The 20,261-nt window shown below is 36.8% G+C and overlaps 1 protein-coding gene across 1 annotated transcript in view; it reads left to right on the top strand.

Annotated features, from left to right (window-relative positions):
• rsrc1 (arginine/serine-rich coiled-coil 1) overlaps positions 1-20,261 on the top strand; it is a 105,800-nt gene that overhangs the window by 22,922 nt on the left and 62,617 nt on the right. Inside the window, exon 4 of the mRNA XM_057350496.1 lies at positions 107-253. Within this exon, the coding sequence (XP_057206479.1) occupies positions 107-253 (147 nt within the window). The remainder of the gene's footprint in view (positions 1-106; positions 254-20,261) is intronic.

Here is a 20,261-nt window from a genome sequence, read left to right as displayed (position 1 = left end):
AGCTTAAGCCATGAGAACTTAATGGTTTTGGTTGTGCCATTTTGTGTCTTTTTAATTGTTTTTTACATTTTATTTACATGTATATTTTGGTGTTTGTGTTTTAAAGGTCTCGCTCCCGTCACCGGAGGTCTCGGAGTCACAGCAGAAACAGGGACCACAGCCAGCGCAAAACTAGAGAAAAAGACAGGACACGAGACAAAAATAGGGACAAAGGCAGAGAAATCGAAAAAGCCAAAGAAAAAGAGAAACAAAGGTAATTTTGTGTGTGTGTGTGTATGTGTTGTCATTTGAATTTCTATTTACCAGACGGTGCCAATCTATCATTCCATCGGGCTCATGTTCGAGTATGAAGTTTATGTTGTTTATGAGAGTTTGACTAAGTCGTGCGGTCAGCTCCATCAATCCAACCTTCAAATTGCGTGTCCACACCATCCAGCTAAGAGTGTAATGTATTTTTTCTTTCTTACTGTTGAAACAGCTTTATCTGTTGTCTTGATGCGATTTGGCCTCTCTTCCTTGATTCCTGTGCAGGTGTAATATGTGTGAGCAAGAGCTAACTGCATTTTCATGCTCTCTCTATCCTCCTTTCCCCTCCAGAGGCACTGTCTTAACTCCGCCCTCATGTGACACAGACTAATCTGATTGGGGGAGCTTCTGTATGGTTCTGTGCTGTCAGTTTTATTGAGTGGCTTGTCCATATGACATGCAAGTGCTCAGAGAAGTCTGAACAGACAAAAAGTGTGTGTGTGTGCACATGTCTCTCGTTTTATATTCCAACACACAAATGTTCAGCCTGTTCAGTCAGTGTTATTGAGTTATCGCGTTTCAGATATCCTTAAAATTGTTATGATAATCAAGTTTTTTTTCGTAACCCCCTGCATTTGCGTGAATGTGTCGGTATACTTTGCCTAGGGCACATCATTGTTCCCAGAAATTATTTTGGTGTAGTAAATGGTAGGCCATCACTTGGTTACATAAACAATAAACAAATTTACAGGGTTAAGGGCTCAACGTTATTAGAGCTAATAGATTCACCACCATCATAATAAAGTACTGGTAACAGTTGAAAATATGTTGCCAGTGTTCACGTTTAGATAAAATCTGCTGTATCAGGGTTGTACGTTTTTTTGCACATAGTACTGGTGCTACAGACATTTAAAGTTTTGTAACACTGGCCAAACTGCTGTAGCACAAACGTTTGTTGTCATCATTAAAAAAACATGCAAGTGCAGTTCATCGCATGAATAGGCAGGTAACTGACAAATGACATTAATGTCACATGCAGATGGTTAAATTGGGGCCATATAATTTTTAGTTTATTTATTTGTTTTAATTTTTCTAAGTTCTGTGTTTTTCTTTTTTTACTATACAATAGTGGTATATTTACAATATATATATATATATATATAATAATTATTTAATAGTGGTATGTACAAGTAGTTTCTGTCCCAGGGCTGTGGATAAGTTGTAGAAGCTGAATGCTACGTTCAGACTGTAACTTCAAATCCGATTTTTGGGCATATCCGATTGAAATCCGATCATATTTAGCAAGTGTGAACAGCAAAAAATCACATGAAATCAGATTTTTACAAATCTGTTTCAGGCTACATTCATATGTGGTTTGAAATCCTATTCAAATCGCATTTCTGGAAATCCGTTTCAGTCTGACCGGTCAGATCGGATTTGAGTAGGTTTTGTCTTACGTTACGTTCTCGCGCCACGTGAAACGCCAGACGTCTTTGCAGATATAAGGCTGCTATGTTTGTTGTCTGTGTGCTGGAGGAGACACGAGCACTGAATAAAGCCACGCATACCAGCTTCATACACTTCCGCAGCAGGTTCTTTAGACATGGTAATACAGTGCAGCGGCTACACACCATCATATTATAAGAAAAATGTGCCGTGTTTGACAGCGCTGCTGAGATTGATCAGCGTATGACATCACCGGTATTGCGATATCATACACCAATCGGTTCAACGCTCCCTGTCATTGCCATAGAAACCAAATCAGATATCAGAGAGACCACCACGGGACACTCAAATCGGATCTGAACAGTTGCTATACACAGTGTGGACAATCAATCATTTAAATTAGATTTCAATCGGATATGCACAAAAATCGGATTTGAAGTGACAGTCTGAACGTAGCCTAAAGGGTAAAATACACTACAAGACTTTAGCTCAGATTTTGCCCAGATTTTCAGTCTGGACTTGTCGCATAAAGTCTGTGCCAGTCTGCAGATTTGATCAGTTAGTGTGTTTCTATCTGAAACTTTCAAAAAGTCTGCAAGTGTATAATGTCTAGTTTTTAAAAAATCCGTTCATATTTTAAAAGTCTTGTAGTGTATTCCATTCCATTAGTAACCTAGGACACAAACATGCACAACTGCACTTTATGCATTTTATGTAACTGGACTGCGTTCAATAATACATTTGAACTGTGTTCTTTTTATTTATTTATTCTTATATTTATTAAATCTATTTTAATTGTGCTGCATATTGGATTGCTCCAACAGAATTTCATTGTTTTGTAATATGCAATGACAATCAAGAACTAACTATTTGTCCACAGAAAATACTGTAGTATACTGTAGTAGCTATTTACTATAGTAAACTGCAGTAAAAATTCTTAGATACTATAGTTGTTTTTAAAACCTTACTAGAGTAACTACAGTGTGTTCTACAGTTGATCAATTTACTAGAAGGGGTACTACAATTTTCTATAGCAAATACTATAGTACACTTCAGTATTTTTTCGTCTATTTTGACAGGTCGTCGGGAAGACGCTTTAGGTTTAGTGTGTGTTTGACGATAGCTTTATTCAAACAGTAAAATGCTTGTGAAATAAACTCTCAGAGCAACTCTGGAGATGAAGTTCATGTGTTTATATCCTCAGACAGTGCAGACACAGACAAATCCACGAGCATGCGTGGAGCACGTTGAACTGTGCAGCTCATTCACTCAGACCAGCCAGATGACGTATTTAAATAACAGGATTCTGCATCCGCGAGTCCGTATCTAGGTGTATGGACTCAATGCAGCCGGAAAACTCGCAAAATAGACAAAGTAATATAGAGGTGCACCATGGATTAATGTCACAGACAAACAAGCAGGACTGTTTGACAGGACACACTTCACACAAACACGCAGCTCTGTTTAAATCACCTGCCAAACTGTATCGCATGCGTGCTACACTGGCTAATTTGCACAGGCCAATTTTTTAGTAGCATGTGCGACATATGTCGCATTGTTCAGCCCTGTGTATAGAGGGTATGGACGTGTCATCACTTTACCACGTGAGCACGCGGCGCGTCTCCATGGGTGGCAAAACACTCAGCAAAATGACTGCTTACAATATCGGGAAACGCAATTCCGCGCAACATTTCAGTGTCCAGGAACACCTGATTCCTTTATAAGTCGTAGGGAAGACGTAAGGATCACCGTCGAGTCCAGCTTTTTTGAAATTTTAGCAAATAATTGCGTGTTTTAGTCCCGGTTTCTTTGTTTCTCATATTCTCTTCAGCCATTTTGCTGGGTGTTTTGCCACCCAGTGGAGTGTGTCCCAGAGCGAGTCCCGACATGTTCACGTGGGAAAGTGACGTCAATGCATACGCTCTATATAGGGCAGGCAGTGAGGAAATGGATCTACAAGCTCCCAGTAAATTAGTTTTTGTTAAAAACGCCCTGTAAAAAATAAATCGATAAAACGTTGCCGCGAACTAAAATAATAAGGCAACCTATCACAAACGCTTTTCGAAGTTATCTTATCCAACTCAAAATACGTATATATAGTTACGGTGAGATGGCGTGTTTATTTAATTTTTTTATTACTACTTCATTATTATTACTATTATTATTAACGATGGGTCAAATTGTGCGACTTACTGAGAAGAAATGTGTTGTGACTTTTCTAAGCGATCGGAACATACGTAGGTCGTTCAGCGCACGAAAAATCCAATAGACTTAACATTGCAACATTTGACGGGTCATAGCAACGAGCGAGGACTGCATAGAATCGTGAGTTACCACAATTATAGAGGCTGGCTGTGAATAGCAACATGCTAATAATGATTAACTAAGTATTAAAACAAGTAAAACATGTTAACGAAAAAATACTTGCAACATGCTAATCATGTTAGTGATGTGGATAATCAATCTTCAAGTGCAGAAAGAAATCTCGCAGACAAAGAAGATCCAGGCGTCGAGTTGAAACTTGATTTGCTTCTTTGAAGTTTGTCAAGTTACCAACGTGCATTTAGCAGATTTTGCATTTGTTCTTAAATCAGCAGGTCTTGTATGACTGGATAAAAATAATTTAAATCTGTTAAATCTTTTGTCTGAATATGCATGTGCTTGTTACTACCTTTGTATGGGCATGACTTTTTTCTCTATACACTCTTGCTGTTAAAACCTTAAGGGAACGTAAACAAAACCCTTAAACTCACACACTCTTTCCTGCTGATTGTTTGTAGGTATGTGGTTATTGTTTGGACTAAATTGAGGCAAAAACTGATACAGAACATTGGTGGGTAAAGAAAATGACCCGGATTACCAGAGGCAATACAGACACACACTCACACACACACTATGCTTAAGGACGATTTCTCCTGTGTTCTGATTAAAACATTTGGGACTTCAGGATCCTCGGCTCAACCTCAGGTTATCTGGTGAATCTGCTGGTCTCTAACAAAGGATTAGTGTTGAATCAGTGTAAACCATTTTTATCATCAGATTACTGGCTGCTATTTTTTATTTTATTGTATATGATTGAGTGTGTGTCGCTGATGTGCACAGAACTTGCCACACAGCCCCACAACATGATGGACCCTCCACCAAATATTACAGCAAGGAGCAGGATCTTCTTTTGGAAAACTGTTTTCCACCATGCAAAGCGCTTCTGGCTGTGACCAAATAACAATCTTACATTTACATTTAGTAGTTTAGCAGACGCTCAGTATCCATGTACATATGCATATACCCCGTTGCCCCTCATTCACTGTTTTCCTACATTATTTCACTAATATAGTCCACTTGAAGGATCGAATGAAAACTGTGGAAGCGTTGTGGATGCCATCTTCTGTCGAGATGCTACAATTTATTAAGCGTGAGCCTCTCAATAGATGGCTAGCGGTTGGCCCTGAGTGTACATCGATTATACACTCGTTATTGCGATGCATCATGGGATTGAATAAGTGCACTTAATAATTTACACTATGAATTCGGACACCACTAAAAATGGATGTCCCCTCAAATAGTGCACTGTATTAGGGTATAGGGGGCTATTTCAGCCTCTGACTCTATTCATCAGGGATTTTAAAAATTGAAATTTGAGTGGTTCTGGAGATTTTCGTATATCCTCAATTAAATAGCACCTACACTTACAAGACTGAAAAAAACTGCCTGACAGCACCCTTAAGATAATTGACTTTTGATCGAAGAGATTTCCACAGTTAAATTGAATTGAGTTTAGAATAGCAGGAGCATGTTCGTTTGATAACAGCAGTATATCACAGTGGCCGGGTGCACCAGATATGCGTAAGTTACAACTTACTGTTGCCTAGTTTTGACGTAAATGGGCACTAAGTTATTTATAAACTAAATATTTATAACTGAACTAGATAAATTAAATGATGAAGCTCTTGACATACTTCAATACTTTAAACGTATGATAATGCTGACATTTACACTTACTTACCTTAAATGAAAACATTGAGATTAAATTACTTAATTAGAGACTCTTCAATAAGAACCCATCCTAAATAGCTTGCCTCCGTATGTAAAATCAAAATAAAACCATTTTCTTGAAATCACCCGTATTTAGAGATGTTCCGATACCCTTTTTCCCTTCCCTTCCCAATACCGATTCCTGGGCTCAGGGTATCGGCCGATACCGACTACTGATCCGATACCTTGGTGTGTATCTGTATATAGCTTTATATACTACCAGCGGACATACTGCTAGCACGTTTTTATTTCTTCTTCGTTGCTCTAAACAGTGGTTGCTTGTGACGACACAGCACAACTTCCTGTGTTTGCATTCTAAGAAGCGAAGAGGAAGTGATTTCCCATTTGCAGCGTTAAACATATCTAGCGGGCATAACTAGGTCCTGTTTAAGAAAATGGATCGGTACATGGATTCAAGTACTCACCGATACCAATACCAGAATTTTATGTGGTATCGGTGGCATTTCCGATACCAGTATCGGTATCTTAACAGCCCTATCCATATTACATGTAATTTATTATGTTTTATTGTTTTTATTTATTAATCGCTGTTAAAGCTACAGTTTGTAAAAACCGCCGCTAGAGGGCGCACGATCAAAACAACAACAATGGCGTAGCTTGATGATGCTGTAAAGGAGCGCGGAATGACGGGATCTGTTGTCTTCAACTCCACCGCTGAAGGCCATCAATAAGACGGGAACAAGAAATCATGTTAGCGGATGAGGTAAAGATTTATAAATGTTGCGAATAATTGTGGTCCATAAATAAGTGACCGCTCGAAACAAGTTAGTGGCTTGCTAGACGCTAGACACTACTTCCGCATTTTTCCACGACACTGTTGTCATGCGATTTCTACGTCAGTAAAGGCGGTAAAAAAGGGTAACGCGGATATGACGCCATTGACAGGCGACTGCACAGCCCCGTGTCACTGTTTAGAATGGCGATTTTCTCACGATTTACAAGTAGTTGGAAACATTTGAGATATTGTAAGTACTCAGCTGAACAAAATATATAACACTGGCCTAGGGGTTTTTGGATATTTTACGGCAAAATTGTTACAAATTGCACCGTTAATATAAAATACAGTTGAATAAAACATCTATAATGTTATTTATGATTGTAGTTTATATTGTAATATATTTAATATAAACTTATTTGTACTGTTATTATTTGAGGTAAAATAAGTTTAAATCAATTACGAATTGAAATTCACAACAACATAATTTTGCTCGTGAGTTGAAAGGCTGTTATTGGATTGTTAAAGGTAAACGTTGTAGTATATGACCGCTTAAGAACTAGCTATATGTTCTGCCTTAAGACTAAATGGTGCAAATGAATAGAGTAGAGTAATAGTTACAACCTAGTTACTAAGCCTCTATTGTGGACTTTTTCTCAAAAGAATCAAGGAATGACTGGTGCTTAACTCACTCCTGTACGTAACGTTCTTCATTTGCAGTAGGCCTACTCTTACATTTATTCTTCAATTTGTGTTAGGATTCCTCCCATTAGTAGATTAATTAGTTACTAGATTAGAGTTTATTTTTATTCCCATAAAGAGATAAAAATCACAGTTTAATGACAATCGAGAAAGCAGTGAGGATTATGATAATGCAGTTGAATCATCCCTAGGTATTTTTACACATATGTCAGTCACTCTTTCAGTTTAAACCCCGCTGTGCTACACTCAGGGGCATACACACATTAAAAAGCTCTTCCTTGATACCTCCTGTTGGTTTTCTGCTCAGATATTCTCTTTTTCCTTTTATTCCCCAGTGGTTTGTTAAACGGCAGCATGCACCTTGACACACTTGTACACTTTTGAAGCCATTTATGAGTTATTTGCATCCAGGTTGCAAAGTGAATGTTTGTGTGAGGATTAAAGGGGCAGCGGGCGTAACAGGGGGCTGACACGGCTACGTGTGGTGTTGTTTTCATGAAAGATTTATTACACCTCTAGGATGACAGCAGGATTCTCGACACCCAGCACAACATGTTTTCATGCAAAATTTATTTTTAAGACGAGACGTTGTAAAGCGATCTTGTCCTCTTTCACTAGTGCCAAAGGCTAAACGGGTTAAGATTGTGTGTGAATATTGGTGTGATGAAAAAGGAAATGAATTTATTAAGCGGTGCCTCATTTATGTCGTGGTTTTCAGGATTAAGATCGATTTAAGAGATGCTGGTCCTTTTCTTCCTAGTTGCTTGCTAGTTTTATGAAAAATATCAAATATTTCTTTAGAAGTGAAATAAGAACATATTTAGTAGGCTTGGCTGTAGAATAAAACTTTAACTTCAAATTTTTTTTAAAGCAACATGTTACAGTTTCACTTTACAAGTTTCTATTATGTTACACCATTTTCACTAAACCTTTAAAATCTTGAACTAATTCATCATGATAATGAATATTATAATTTATCCCCCCAAAAAAACCAATAAAGTCTGGGAAAAGCGTTGTGGTTGTCGGGGAAAAGAAAGAACAGAACCGGTGAGAGGAAGGTGGAGTCAGAAGTCGATGCGCGGTGGGAATGGTGGTGCAGAGATTTGCAGAGCGTGGGTATTCAGTTCGTTTGGATTGACATGATGGAATTGCTTTGAACTCAAGTTAACCTTGTGGATATTACGTCCCAAATTCATTGGATTTATATATTCAGCGTAAGGAGAGTTAAAGAACAACGCACGACACTCCAAGGAAACCGTGGCACGCAAAGCGGTTTGAAGATTTACTTCCCCGTCCTTTGGAATCGACAATTTCTGTAAAGTTAAAATATAAGGTGCTCAAAGAATTCTGCACGTTCCCATGCTCTTAAAGTCCCAGTGAAATTAAATTAAAATTTACAATACTTGATGGTCATTCTCTTTTTAAAATTCGTGTGCCCTCATAATCTTCAGTTAAAATCTGAAAATGCACTTCCGTCCTGTAATGACCATCCATCTTAAATGGCATATGTTAGACGGCTTGGGCGGAGCATCCGTTAACTCCTCCCCTTCAACTGTCAGTCTGCTGCCAGTTCTATTTCAAAATGCAAGACATTATGCACTTCCAGACTTTTCAGAAATTATGAATGAATGAATGGAAACAGTGCGACACTGTAGTCATGGCGGGGAGGATTTTTGGCGTGGTGGCCCGCCACAGCAAAATGAATGTAGCGGAAACACTGTTTTCCATGGTGACTACGCTACACACTCCTATTAAAAATAACTTTTCAGTCATTATTCAGTTACTCAGTTATTTTGTATCGAAAGTATTGTATGTTTGATCTTGTTTAAAGAAGTAGGAGTTTTGAGTAGGGTATTGAGTTTGAGGCTGTTCTTGAGGATGTACCTTGGATCATCTTCTGTGATACGACCTGAGAGGATTTATCTTATGAGACTGATTTGCCACATCCTCATCTAATGCTATTATCAAAGGTTCATTTTAATTACAAATGTCCACACACCTGTGAGAAAAAACATTTGCATTATGGCAAAATGTGGTCATCTTCTACATTCAGGCAGCATATGCACAATTTAGTTTTTCTCAAAAAAAGTGCAGTTGTGAGGTTTTTTGAGCCAAGGGCAGTGAGTTACTTTATTTCAGAATGTTTACTTGTTTTTGCTGTTAGATAAATAAATACATTTACACAATATACAGTGCTGTTAGATAAATGAATTCATACAGTGTTCCTGAGGGCGTATTACAGGACGTTTCTTATTTAAGGTCTTAACTTACAGTTCATCCAAAACTGAAAATTCTGTCATCATTTACTCACCCTCAAGTTATTCCAAATGAAAACAGAGAAAGAAACTGTTTGTGACCAAACAGTTCTTGGCCACCATTGACTATATATATTTACTTTACGTTGGTTGTGCTTTGGCACTGCTGTTCTCCGCGGATGAATCCGAGCTCTGTGCTCATCTACGTGACATACTGTATATGGAACGGGTCTTAGAAGGCAACATATGCTTCCTATCTTTCGTAACACTTTGGATCACAAGCATGTCATACCTCATTTTGTAACAGAGCTTTGTTAAATTCAGTGGGAATGTTTTTTTTATTGTATAGGCTATTGCAGGCAAAAGAATCATTAAAACTCCCTTTTATGTATTTCAAATTGTTTATGGGTTCAGTGTGTCATTTGCGCATTGACACATTGTCTATGTATGTGTGTGAGAATAAGCAATCTGGCCACTGCTAATCGCAATAGAAACACAGCATGTGAGGGATAGAAAGCTGGAACAATCCAATTACAGGCCTCTGTAATCTGGTTAACCATTAGGTGGTAGTTAAATCATGTTTACACACACACGGCTGGACTTTCTTACGGACAGAACTTGGACTTGCTTGTTTCCAGGGCTTTAACTTGAGCATTTTATCATTACAGTCAGAAGTGTTGTTTTACGGCCTTGTTAAGATTTATTAGTTTATTGGTGTGTGTGACTTACCTTATCATAACCACAATCACACATGCACTCCCATATCTAGCCCCGAAGCGTGATGACGGAGCTCAGGAAAAATCAAATGAAATCCTGCAATCCAATTAGAATGATCTGCCCCTCACACTGAGCGCTGTGTAGACGCCATCCAAAACAAACTCATATCTAATCACCACCGCCTCGATACAGCCCACTTTACAACTTATTCACAGGAGGGCATGCACACGCAGAGCTGCGCCTGATGGGCTTGAAACGTGTCTGCGCTTTTTTATGGTCCAGACAAGCAAAGGAAATACTGATTGGAAGCGGATCTTCTTTCTGGATTTAGGAGCGTTATGGAAATGTGCTTGTCAACATGTCCACCTCCCCTTTGGCCATTCTATCTTGCGAACACTCAACAGATGCTAAACAGGTTTTTAGGGAGGGTAGGTTAGAATTAAGGAAAATATGAAATATTAAAAAACTTAAATGGGATGTCCTTGCAAGATTAAAGTGATCGTTCACCCGAAAATGAGAACTCTTCATAAGATATAGACGGTTTCATCTTAACAACATAAACAAACATTACTGCGCATGCGCACTTTTGTGACCCCACCTTAACTTCCGGTACACATTCACAAACAATAGAGTGTCTGTCGATTATTTCTGATAACAATCAAAAGAAACCGAGTAGAACCGTTATTTGGCTAAACTTGTCTCTACAATATTTTAAATTTAGACTGCGATACCAAGTTCAACCACTAGATGTCAATGTACCATACGGTTTCTTTAAATGCGTCCAAACTACAGGACCCATTCAACTAATTGTTTATTTAACAAAATGAACATACAACAAAATTCAACAAATCGTTTATTTAGTACAATTATTATACAATAAAGTAATAATATAAATTAATTTTAAAATAAATTAAATTAAATATAAATAGTTATATTATTAGACACTCGCCAAACACAAACCGGAAGTTAACTGGGGGACGAAACGGTCTATAATTTTATATTTCATTATGACAAAAGACTAACCCTACCTATAAATCATGTTTACCTTTAAATATTGCCCAGACATCCTTCTTATGATAACTATTGATAACCAAATTATTTTCATTCGCAATCAGTTGGGAAAATGGGAAGTATGTTTGTTAAACGGTATGCTTTAATCAATTGGTATTAAAACACAATGATCTCTTCACCTCACACTCTTTCTCTTTAATCTGCACATTGGTGCTCTAATAAAGACATTTGTTGCTTGACAAAGACGAAATAATTTTAGTGACATCAGCATGCTGCTTTGACATCAAACAATGCTGTTTTTTTGTGAAATTAGGTACTTTCTTCAACACACTATTACTTGCATAAATCGCAGTTATGTGAAAACAAACATTCATGATATAGTTAGATTTTCCTGCATGCCTGTTTTTCTTCCAGTCGTGCAAGAATCCATTCCTGGATCAGCCATTGTATAAACTTGCATGCACATAGGCAATTTTTTAACTTTACACACAGATTGTTGACATAGACAGATTGTTGATATCACTCACTGTTTAAAATGTTTTTAATTTGTAGCTGTACACATAGACAGTGCCAAGTTTACTTTTCAAACTGAGGTTGATCAATTATGAAGGAGAAAATGTTATGACTTTCACAGCAGTCACCAAACTATGCAGTGTTGATGTTAACATTTGAAAGGCTTATTCTAAATAATTCAAATAGTATGTTTGTAAGATTCCAATATATATATATATATATATATATTATGTTCAGTGTGTTATTGTTCATTAATTAGAATATCAAATAATTTTATTACATACAACAAATGTGTTTAGATAAAAAATAACTGAATTATTATGTAATCTAAAACAGCCAAATATGTTATATAACATGTTATGTTTTATGTAGCAATAATAATAAAAATACATATAATAAAGTTACTGTATGTTTTAGCATCTTTATAGTAGTCGCTCTTTGCCTAAAATTTGCAGTAACGTACCTCTGGTATTAAAATAGTTTCTTGATGTCTTAACCTGGGATACTTTTAAACAGTATAGTTTCTGTGCATTTTTTTTTCTGTAAAATCTCTGTATCATTTTCTGTATCAAAAGTATCTTCCACACCAACAGATGTAAACCATTGAAAGCATGATGGATTTAGACATTTAAGATGCTTATGCCAAGTTCTGTTCCCTACCAATTTTTTCCCCAATTTGCTGTTGTCCAATACAGCTTAAGCAAATCAGATGAAATGACTTTCACAGTTATTTTAGGTACCTTCACATGCCATGGTCGGCACTCATGGGCGCAAATGCCGTTACTATTTAACAACGTGGCGCATGAGGTGAAAATGATAACTGCGTCGGGCTGAAACTAGCAAAAAAAAAAAAAACACTTGCATCGTGCCACATTGCCCCAGGTCTATGATAGAGCCTTCAGTCTTAAAGGGGATACTTCACCCAAAAATGAAAATTCTGTCATGATTTACTCACCCTCAAGTTGTTCCAAACCTTTATAAAATTCTTTGTTCTGTTAAACACAAAGCAAGATATTTGGAAGAATGTTAGCAACTGAGATTTTTGGGAATCATTGACTCCCATAGTAGAAAAAAATATTGTATAATTATTTTGTTCTGTTCAACACAAAATTTGATATTTTGAAGAATTTAGGAAAACAAACTGTTCTGAAGCACCTTTGACTACCATTAATTTTTTTTTACTATGATAGGCAATGATGCCCCAGAAATATCAGTTGCTAATATTTTTCTAAATATCTTTCTTTGTGTTTTACAAAACAATGAAATTTATTCAGGTTTGGAACAACTTGAGGTTGAGTAATTCATGACAGAATTGTCATTTTTGGGTGAACTATCCCTTTAAATGACGCTAAACGTAACCTGATGAGTTTAAAGGACCCATTGTATGAAAGTCAAAATTGTTCTGTGTTTAAGTGCTATAATCGGGTCCCTGGGTGCATCTAGCAACACAGAAATCTCTGCAAGCATGTGAGAAATCAAGCCGTTCAGATTTCGCTCCTGATGTGACGTAGATGTGACGTAGGCTCTTATTATAAAAAATAATGATTTCCTTGGCCAACTGTCCCCTCCCTCCCGCCTTTGGAAGAGACTATTGTCAGCTGCTTCTAATATCACAATCAACTTATCAGCCTTGGTGTGTTTATTAGGGAGTCACCCACAACATTTTGGGAGAAAGTTAATGAGTTCAGTTGTGTAAACTTTTCCTATTTCTGATTTAGTTATAAGCAAAAGCTGTAATTAGACTTTTTATCCGATTAATCGAAAGAATAATTGTCTAACTAATCGATTATCAAAATAATCGTTAGTTGCAGTGACTGCAATAATGTACCTAATAAACTGTACATGTAACTTAACACTGAATGACAATGTAATATTATTTCAATTTTATTCTCCAAAAACTTAGTTGAAACCACAAAGTAGACATTTTACTTACATTTAATGTGCTTTCTGTGGACATACAACCACTTCTGTAAGCTTCTTTTGATGGGGACATCTTAACCCATATACAGTACATTTAAACATGACTTTATGAATGTAGAAACCTGACTATTTCATTTGTTTATGGTTAAGCGTGACATAATGTATAAACCCCCCAAAGAACAGATGCCACATGGCTGCCCAGTTAGTTCGTCCTGTGGAAAGAGAGTGAGGGTCTTACGGTTCCTTCAAGCAGTGGACTGGGAGAGATGTTTATAAAGACAGGTTTAGATATGAATAAGAATCACACGTCCAGCCCTGATAACCCACAGGCGGCCAAGCTCCCCTCGGCCCAGTGTTCGGCTTCTGACAAAGACGGCTTTGTGACCACTTATCCTGTCTGTACAGCGGTGGGCGTGTGGGAAGATAATCGTTCTAATCTAGTTAAGGTTAAAGAGGGCCATGACTGAGAGCTGGCCTTACACACACACAGACTCTCTCTGCACACAGATCCCTTTTAGGCCCAGACAAGAAAGGTGTCATATTGATTATTCAAATGGGAAGCTGGCAGCCCTGTCTACATCTAACCAGCTACGTCGGACTGACAGGAAAAGAGAGACATAGAGATATAATGAGGGGAAAGACATTGATAGATCAGCAGGTAGACACATGGTGTACTTTACATTTACGATTTACGTTTTTTATGTTTATTTATTTTACAGTTCATTTTCATATCTGTACATTTACATTTATTCATTTAGCAGAGGCTTTTATTCAAGCGACTGAAAATAAAGTTTTTCCAGTACATAAATCAATTCGTGGATGTGGAATCTTTTTTTATGAACCATTTTTGTCATTCCAAAATATTTTTGAATACCAGATGCGTTCTCTCACTTTTTTTTCAAGCATTTTATATCTAATTTAAACAAACACAGTCTTTAAGGTTTGGAAACTTTTGTGAACCCACCTTAACTTCTGGAACACATTCACAAACAATAGAGTGCCTGTAGATTATTTCTGATACAATCAAAAGAAACCGCGAAAAAACGTCACTTGGCTAAACTTGCCTCTCCAATATTTTGAATTTAGACTGCGATACCGAGCTCAACCACTAGATGTCAATGTACCATACGGTTTCTTTAAATGCGACCGAACTACAGGACCCATTCAACTAATTGTTTATTTAATAAAATGAACATACAACAAAATTCAACAATTCGTTTATTTAATACAGTTATTATACAATAAAATAATAATATTAATTCATATTAACATAAATAAAATAAAATATAAATAGTTATATTATTAGACACTAGCCAAACACAAACCGGAAGTTAACTGGGGGTCAGGCGCGCGGGCGACCGATGAAATAGTATTAAAATGTTATAATTTGAATTGCATTTCAGTGAGTAAAATAAGTATTTGATCCCCAACCAACCAACCAACAAGAATTCTGGCTCCCACAGATTGGTTATGTGCCTATATGGAACACACATCAGTCCTGTCACTTTAAGAAAGTACTCCTAATGTCAGCTTGTTATGCATGTAAAAGATGCCTGCCAACAGAATCTGTATCTTCCATTTCAACCTTTCCACCACCATGGACCAGACCAAATAGCTGTCAAAGGATGTCAGGGACAAGATTGTAGACCTGCACAAACCTGGAACTACACGAAAGAAGCTTGTCAATGATTTCAAGACAGGTGGGACTACAGTTCCCAAGCAAACCATTGGTAACACACTATGCCACAATAGATTGAAATCCTTGCCAGTGAACATCAGAATTATTTAGAGAAAGCTTTAGGGAAGTACTTATAATTATAACATATAATTGAATAAAATGTATTTGTAATTATGAACAATTTTCTGGGCCCAATCACTGAAAGTGCTAGGAGTGAACTACTAGTCAGTAGGATATTTTATTGTATCATTTACACAGGGAGAGGGTAGATAACATTTTCATTTAATGAGCAGTCTTTATAGAAAATCATTCAACCACACACACAAAAGCCACTTTTATTTAAGAAAACAATATTTTTGTTCAAATACATCCTGAAAATACTATTTTTCTCATTCAAACTTCCATTTCACTCGGAAATGCGTCAAAATACGGAAGTACAAATAATCACAACTTCTGGTTCACGGGGACTTTAAAGGATTAAAATGATTTTTGGTTATGATAAGAACTGATTTAATATGTACGTAATATTTTTATGACCTTTTTGGACATGGACATTTTTGTCCTCTTTGAACCTAAGTGTGAGTTTTTTTAATTGATGCTGGGTTAAATACGTGTTGGTGACAGAGATGTGTGTTTTGTACTTTGCATGTGCTCTTTTACGGTATATTTTACAATTTGAACAAAAAAGTTGTTTGAAATAAACCTACGTGAAAGTGCCCGCTCACTTTCGCCCAGACCCTGCCAAAAATAAAACAATGCCTACTGTACGCCCCTGATTGTGGGCCTTTGGCTATTAACCTGACAGAACTGACATGCTTTGTGTGTGCATTTGCCTTCCCCTCCTTTCTAAACAGTTTAACAGTCAAATCGAAAAGGCCAACACTGCTAGACACACACTGGAACACAATTTCAATTCGCTGCTAGTGCCGAGTACGTGATATGGAGATGACAATCAACTTCCTTGTCCTCCGTTTCATTGCGCAGCCAAGTCAACTGCTCTGCTGTGCTCCTTATAGCTCTCCTGTCATTTCCCTGTTGGAGAGACAGGAAGAGACATTGACGAGTGGATCAAAAGGTTGAAGGATGTATCATTATCATCTTCTGTTTTCATAAACCCACCCTCGTTTTTAATCAAGCACCAGACAATGTTTCAGCACTTCCCTACTAAAAAACAACAACGGTTAAAACCATTCTAAGCTGGTTTTAGCTGGTCAGGCCGAAACACACCAGCTAAAACTAGCTGAACACTTGGCCAGACTGGTCAAGCTGGTTGGCTGGTCTTAGCTAGTTTTAGATGGAAGTAACTGGTTTGAGCTGGTGCACCCATCCTGGTCAAGCTGGTCTTCCAGCCTGACCAGCTAAAACCAGCCAACCATCTTAGGCCGTGTTCAGACTTGACTTCTTTTTTGACAAGAAGAAGTTGACCAAGGTGCTTTTTTAGTAAAAGAATGCTGGCAGCGTTTGGTTACAAATATGACTTCGGAGGTAGCGTCTGTGCACGAAGGAATTCTATTTGAATTATAAACAGAGAGCGTCTTTGCAATAACTAATCACATATTTAAAAACTACAATGCTAATTTCTCGCTAGAAATGCAATCAGAAGTTGTTGAAAGTGAAACTAACATGTATACAAAACTATGCTCCAACAGGCGATTCGGCCACCATTTTATTTTTTCGAGCTTGAGCCTTACTCCATAAAACAGACGCTAGCAGCTTCAAAAAAGAAGTCAAGTCTGAACACGGCCTTAGGCTGGTTTTAGACGTTTTATTTCAGTGGGGTTGCTGAACGTATGATAAGTCTTGATTTTTTTATTTGTTTGTCACTTGTTTGTAAAGCGCTTTGAGCATTAGTCCATTTTTGCAAAGCAACATCATTAAAAAAAGTTCACATTGTTGAATAGGATGTAAACTTGCCATGGTATGTGACAAAGGTATGTGCATTATTCTGGTTGATCTGGCAAATGTACAACAATAAATATAAAGAACTTCCACCAAATTATAATTGTCAACCAAGTTTTGCCATTTTTATCCCTAGAATCAGCGCTTTCGTGTCCTTTCTCCCTCCCAACGAATTCAGAGCGTTCTGCCTCTGAGTTCATCGTGTCTGTGTCCTCTTGCCTTAAGTTCACTTTGTGTGCGCGTGAGGTGAATGGTGTCTGCCTATTCTCACACATTTCTAAACCGGGACCGATGCGCAAACGTTATCTGTGATAAAACTACCAAATTTGAAATCAGAAAAAGCGCGTGTGACTTGTTATTGTTATCAGTCAGAACTTAAGCAAGCTGAAAAAGAGAACGAGATGGCTACTTTAAACATTCAAGCACCAGTGACGTTTATAAGTCGCTCTCTAGGGACCTGTTTGTAAAACAGGTATGCGATGCGTGTTTATGCATATAGCCTATTCATACTTATTCTTTATGCATATTGTCTTTCTTTAACTGATCTTTTATACATGATTTATCTTCAGTCTAGCCGTATACCATTATTTACAAGTGCTCTACAATGTTAATAAACCCCTTAAAACCAATGAATCCCTCCTAATTTATGGCCCTGTTTACAGTGCATTAGGTTTATAGTTAGCAAATTGATTTACAAGCAGATTAAAGTACTTTGGTTAGGTACGTCAAATATTGACAGTTACTGAGATATTAATTACCCTGGTTATTGATATTGTGTTAATACCACACATTTGATAAGATGGTTAATAATAGTGTCAGCATACTGTAGTATTGTAACATTTTGCCTTAAATGCCACAGTAGCTCTCGCCGCCTCCCTACAATTGTATTTTGAATGTGAAAAAAAGTAAAAGATGAATTTGACTAACAGTATTATTTTTCCAAATTTCATAGATACTGTATTGCAATAATATCAAAACTGTTTTGGAATCACGTAGTGATTACAACTTTGTTGTATTTTCGGAGCTTTGGTGTGTCTTTTGTATACTTTGGTGGTTTAATAATTTTATGGTCGAGCACCCATTTCAAACATTTTGCTTGTGATGTGTATGCTTGTGTTTTGTTTTGTTATTCCTGTTGGCCAGGATAAAATCGCTTTCTACAGGTATTTAATAGCTCTAATTAATTTACTAAAGATATCAATTTTGACCATGCTGACAATCATGGATATATATAACATGAGAACAAATACGTATTCATCAGTTATTTTGTCGTACATGTTGCGGAGAACAAGATGAAAGAGAAAAGGAGAACATGCTTTGAGAAGTAAACTATGATCGCACGCATCAGTCAGGGCTTCATTCGCTTGACAGATTAGTCAGACATTTCCAATTTGCTACTATTGACTAGTAAGCAAATGGCTCCCATTGCATCAGACTCTTTTAACACTTTGACTTGTTTGTCCTCTTTTACTTAATTAAGTACAGATAAATAATGACCTCCTTACGGGAAGCCAGGGAGAAGAAAATCTTTTTTCCCGTCTTCCGTGCTGACTCCCTGTCCATTTACTGATTTATTTCTTTATTAGCTTTGTTCGTTTGAAAGATGTTTTTCTCTTATTTATTTGAATAACGTGAAAGTTCACTCATAAAAGCATTGTTCATCCAAAACTGATAATTCTGTCATTTACTGTATTCAAGGGAGTACTAAAAAATCCAAAGTATTGCTACTAATAATAATCATCATTATCGTCATCATAAAATATAAATAACTACTGCAACAGTACTATATATGTCTTATGCATAGCATTCTACTACAAACTGCCCCATTTATCTTTTCTTAGTATTACCATGATGTATTTTGGTCTGTTTAAAGGTGTGTGGACTGTATGTTGTTTTAGGTCCTTTTCAGGGATGGGCTAAATGGCAAAACAAAACAAAAAATCAAAGATTTTTTTTGTTCACTAATTAAGAAAGTAGAATGACAGGCCATTTAAGCCAAAATAGGGCTGGGCATTGGGATTCAATTTCTTTTTTTTCCACATTTCATTTTTCTCTTAATAAAAATAATGCAAATTGCGAACAATAGGACAAATACATTATGAGAAAGATACAAATGAATGAAATTGAAATTAGGTCTATTTAACAGAAGCATTTCAAGAAAGAAAATGAATCATGTAAAAATAAATCACTGTCTTTGCTGTACGAATTTGCTCTCTCTCTCTCTCTCTCTCTCTCTCTCTCTCTCTCTCTCTCTCTCTCTCAGCCCAACAACCCCTGACACATTTTCGATATTCTTACATTAAACCAGAGTTGATTGATAATCTAATATTGGGCTCATGCAAAACATCAATCATGGCAAGTATATCAATTATTTAATATTGCGGCATAATTCAGAAATCGTTTTGAGCATGTTCAGGGAGAATGAATAGACGGGGGATCCCTCATTGCAAAAAATGACATTCTTACTAAGCATTTTTGTCTTGTTTGTTGTAAAAATATTTAAAATTTCTTAAATCAATAAACAATTACTTGACAAGAAAAGTGACCTAAAATATTTAGTCTTGTTATATGAAAAATAATATAAGCATTAAGTAAGCAAAAAAGTCTGCAAATGGGGTGAGAAAAATAAACTTTCAATTCAAGTTTATTTTTCTCACCCCATTGGCAGATGTTTTGGCTTGTTTTTAACATAAACTTGTTTACTTCTTATATATTTTTTTCCTTAAAAAGAGACTAAACATCTTAGGTCACTTTTCTTGTCAAGAAAGTGCATCTTGATTTAAGAATGCTTAGATATTTGAAGTACAAAACAAGACAAAAACACTTCGTAAGAATGTCATTTGTTGCAGCCCTTCAAGAAAAGCATAGCGTCAGTAAAGAAAAACAAGCAAGGAAGGAGTGCGAACAAAATGAAGAGGTGAAAATGTACTTGCTGATGTCAATTCAATGCAGTTTTATATTGATTTGCCAATAATGTTGTCCTGTTTCTGCTTTCAGCAGCGTTGTGATATGGTTTGAAGGATCGAATTAAATTGGGGCCATTTTCAGCACAGAAATGTGCCACAGAGACCGACACCAACACAATTAGAAAATACAATCATGTACA

This window comes from Triplophysa rosa, linkage group LG14 (genome assembly GCF_024868665.1).
Source record: "Triplophysa rosa linkage group LG14, Trosa_1v2, whole genome shotgun sequence".
In the NCBI taxonomy this organism is placed as follows: domain Eukaryota; kingdom Metazoa; phylum Chordata; class Actinopteri; order Cypriniformes; family Nemacheilidae; genus Triplophysa; species Triplophysa rosa.
This window is presented reverse-complemented; position numbering and strand designations above follow the sequence as displayed.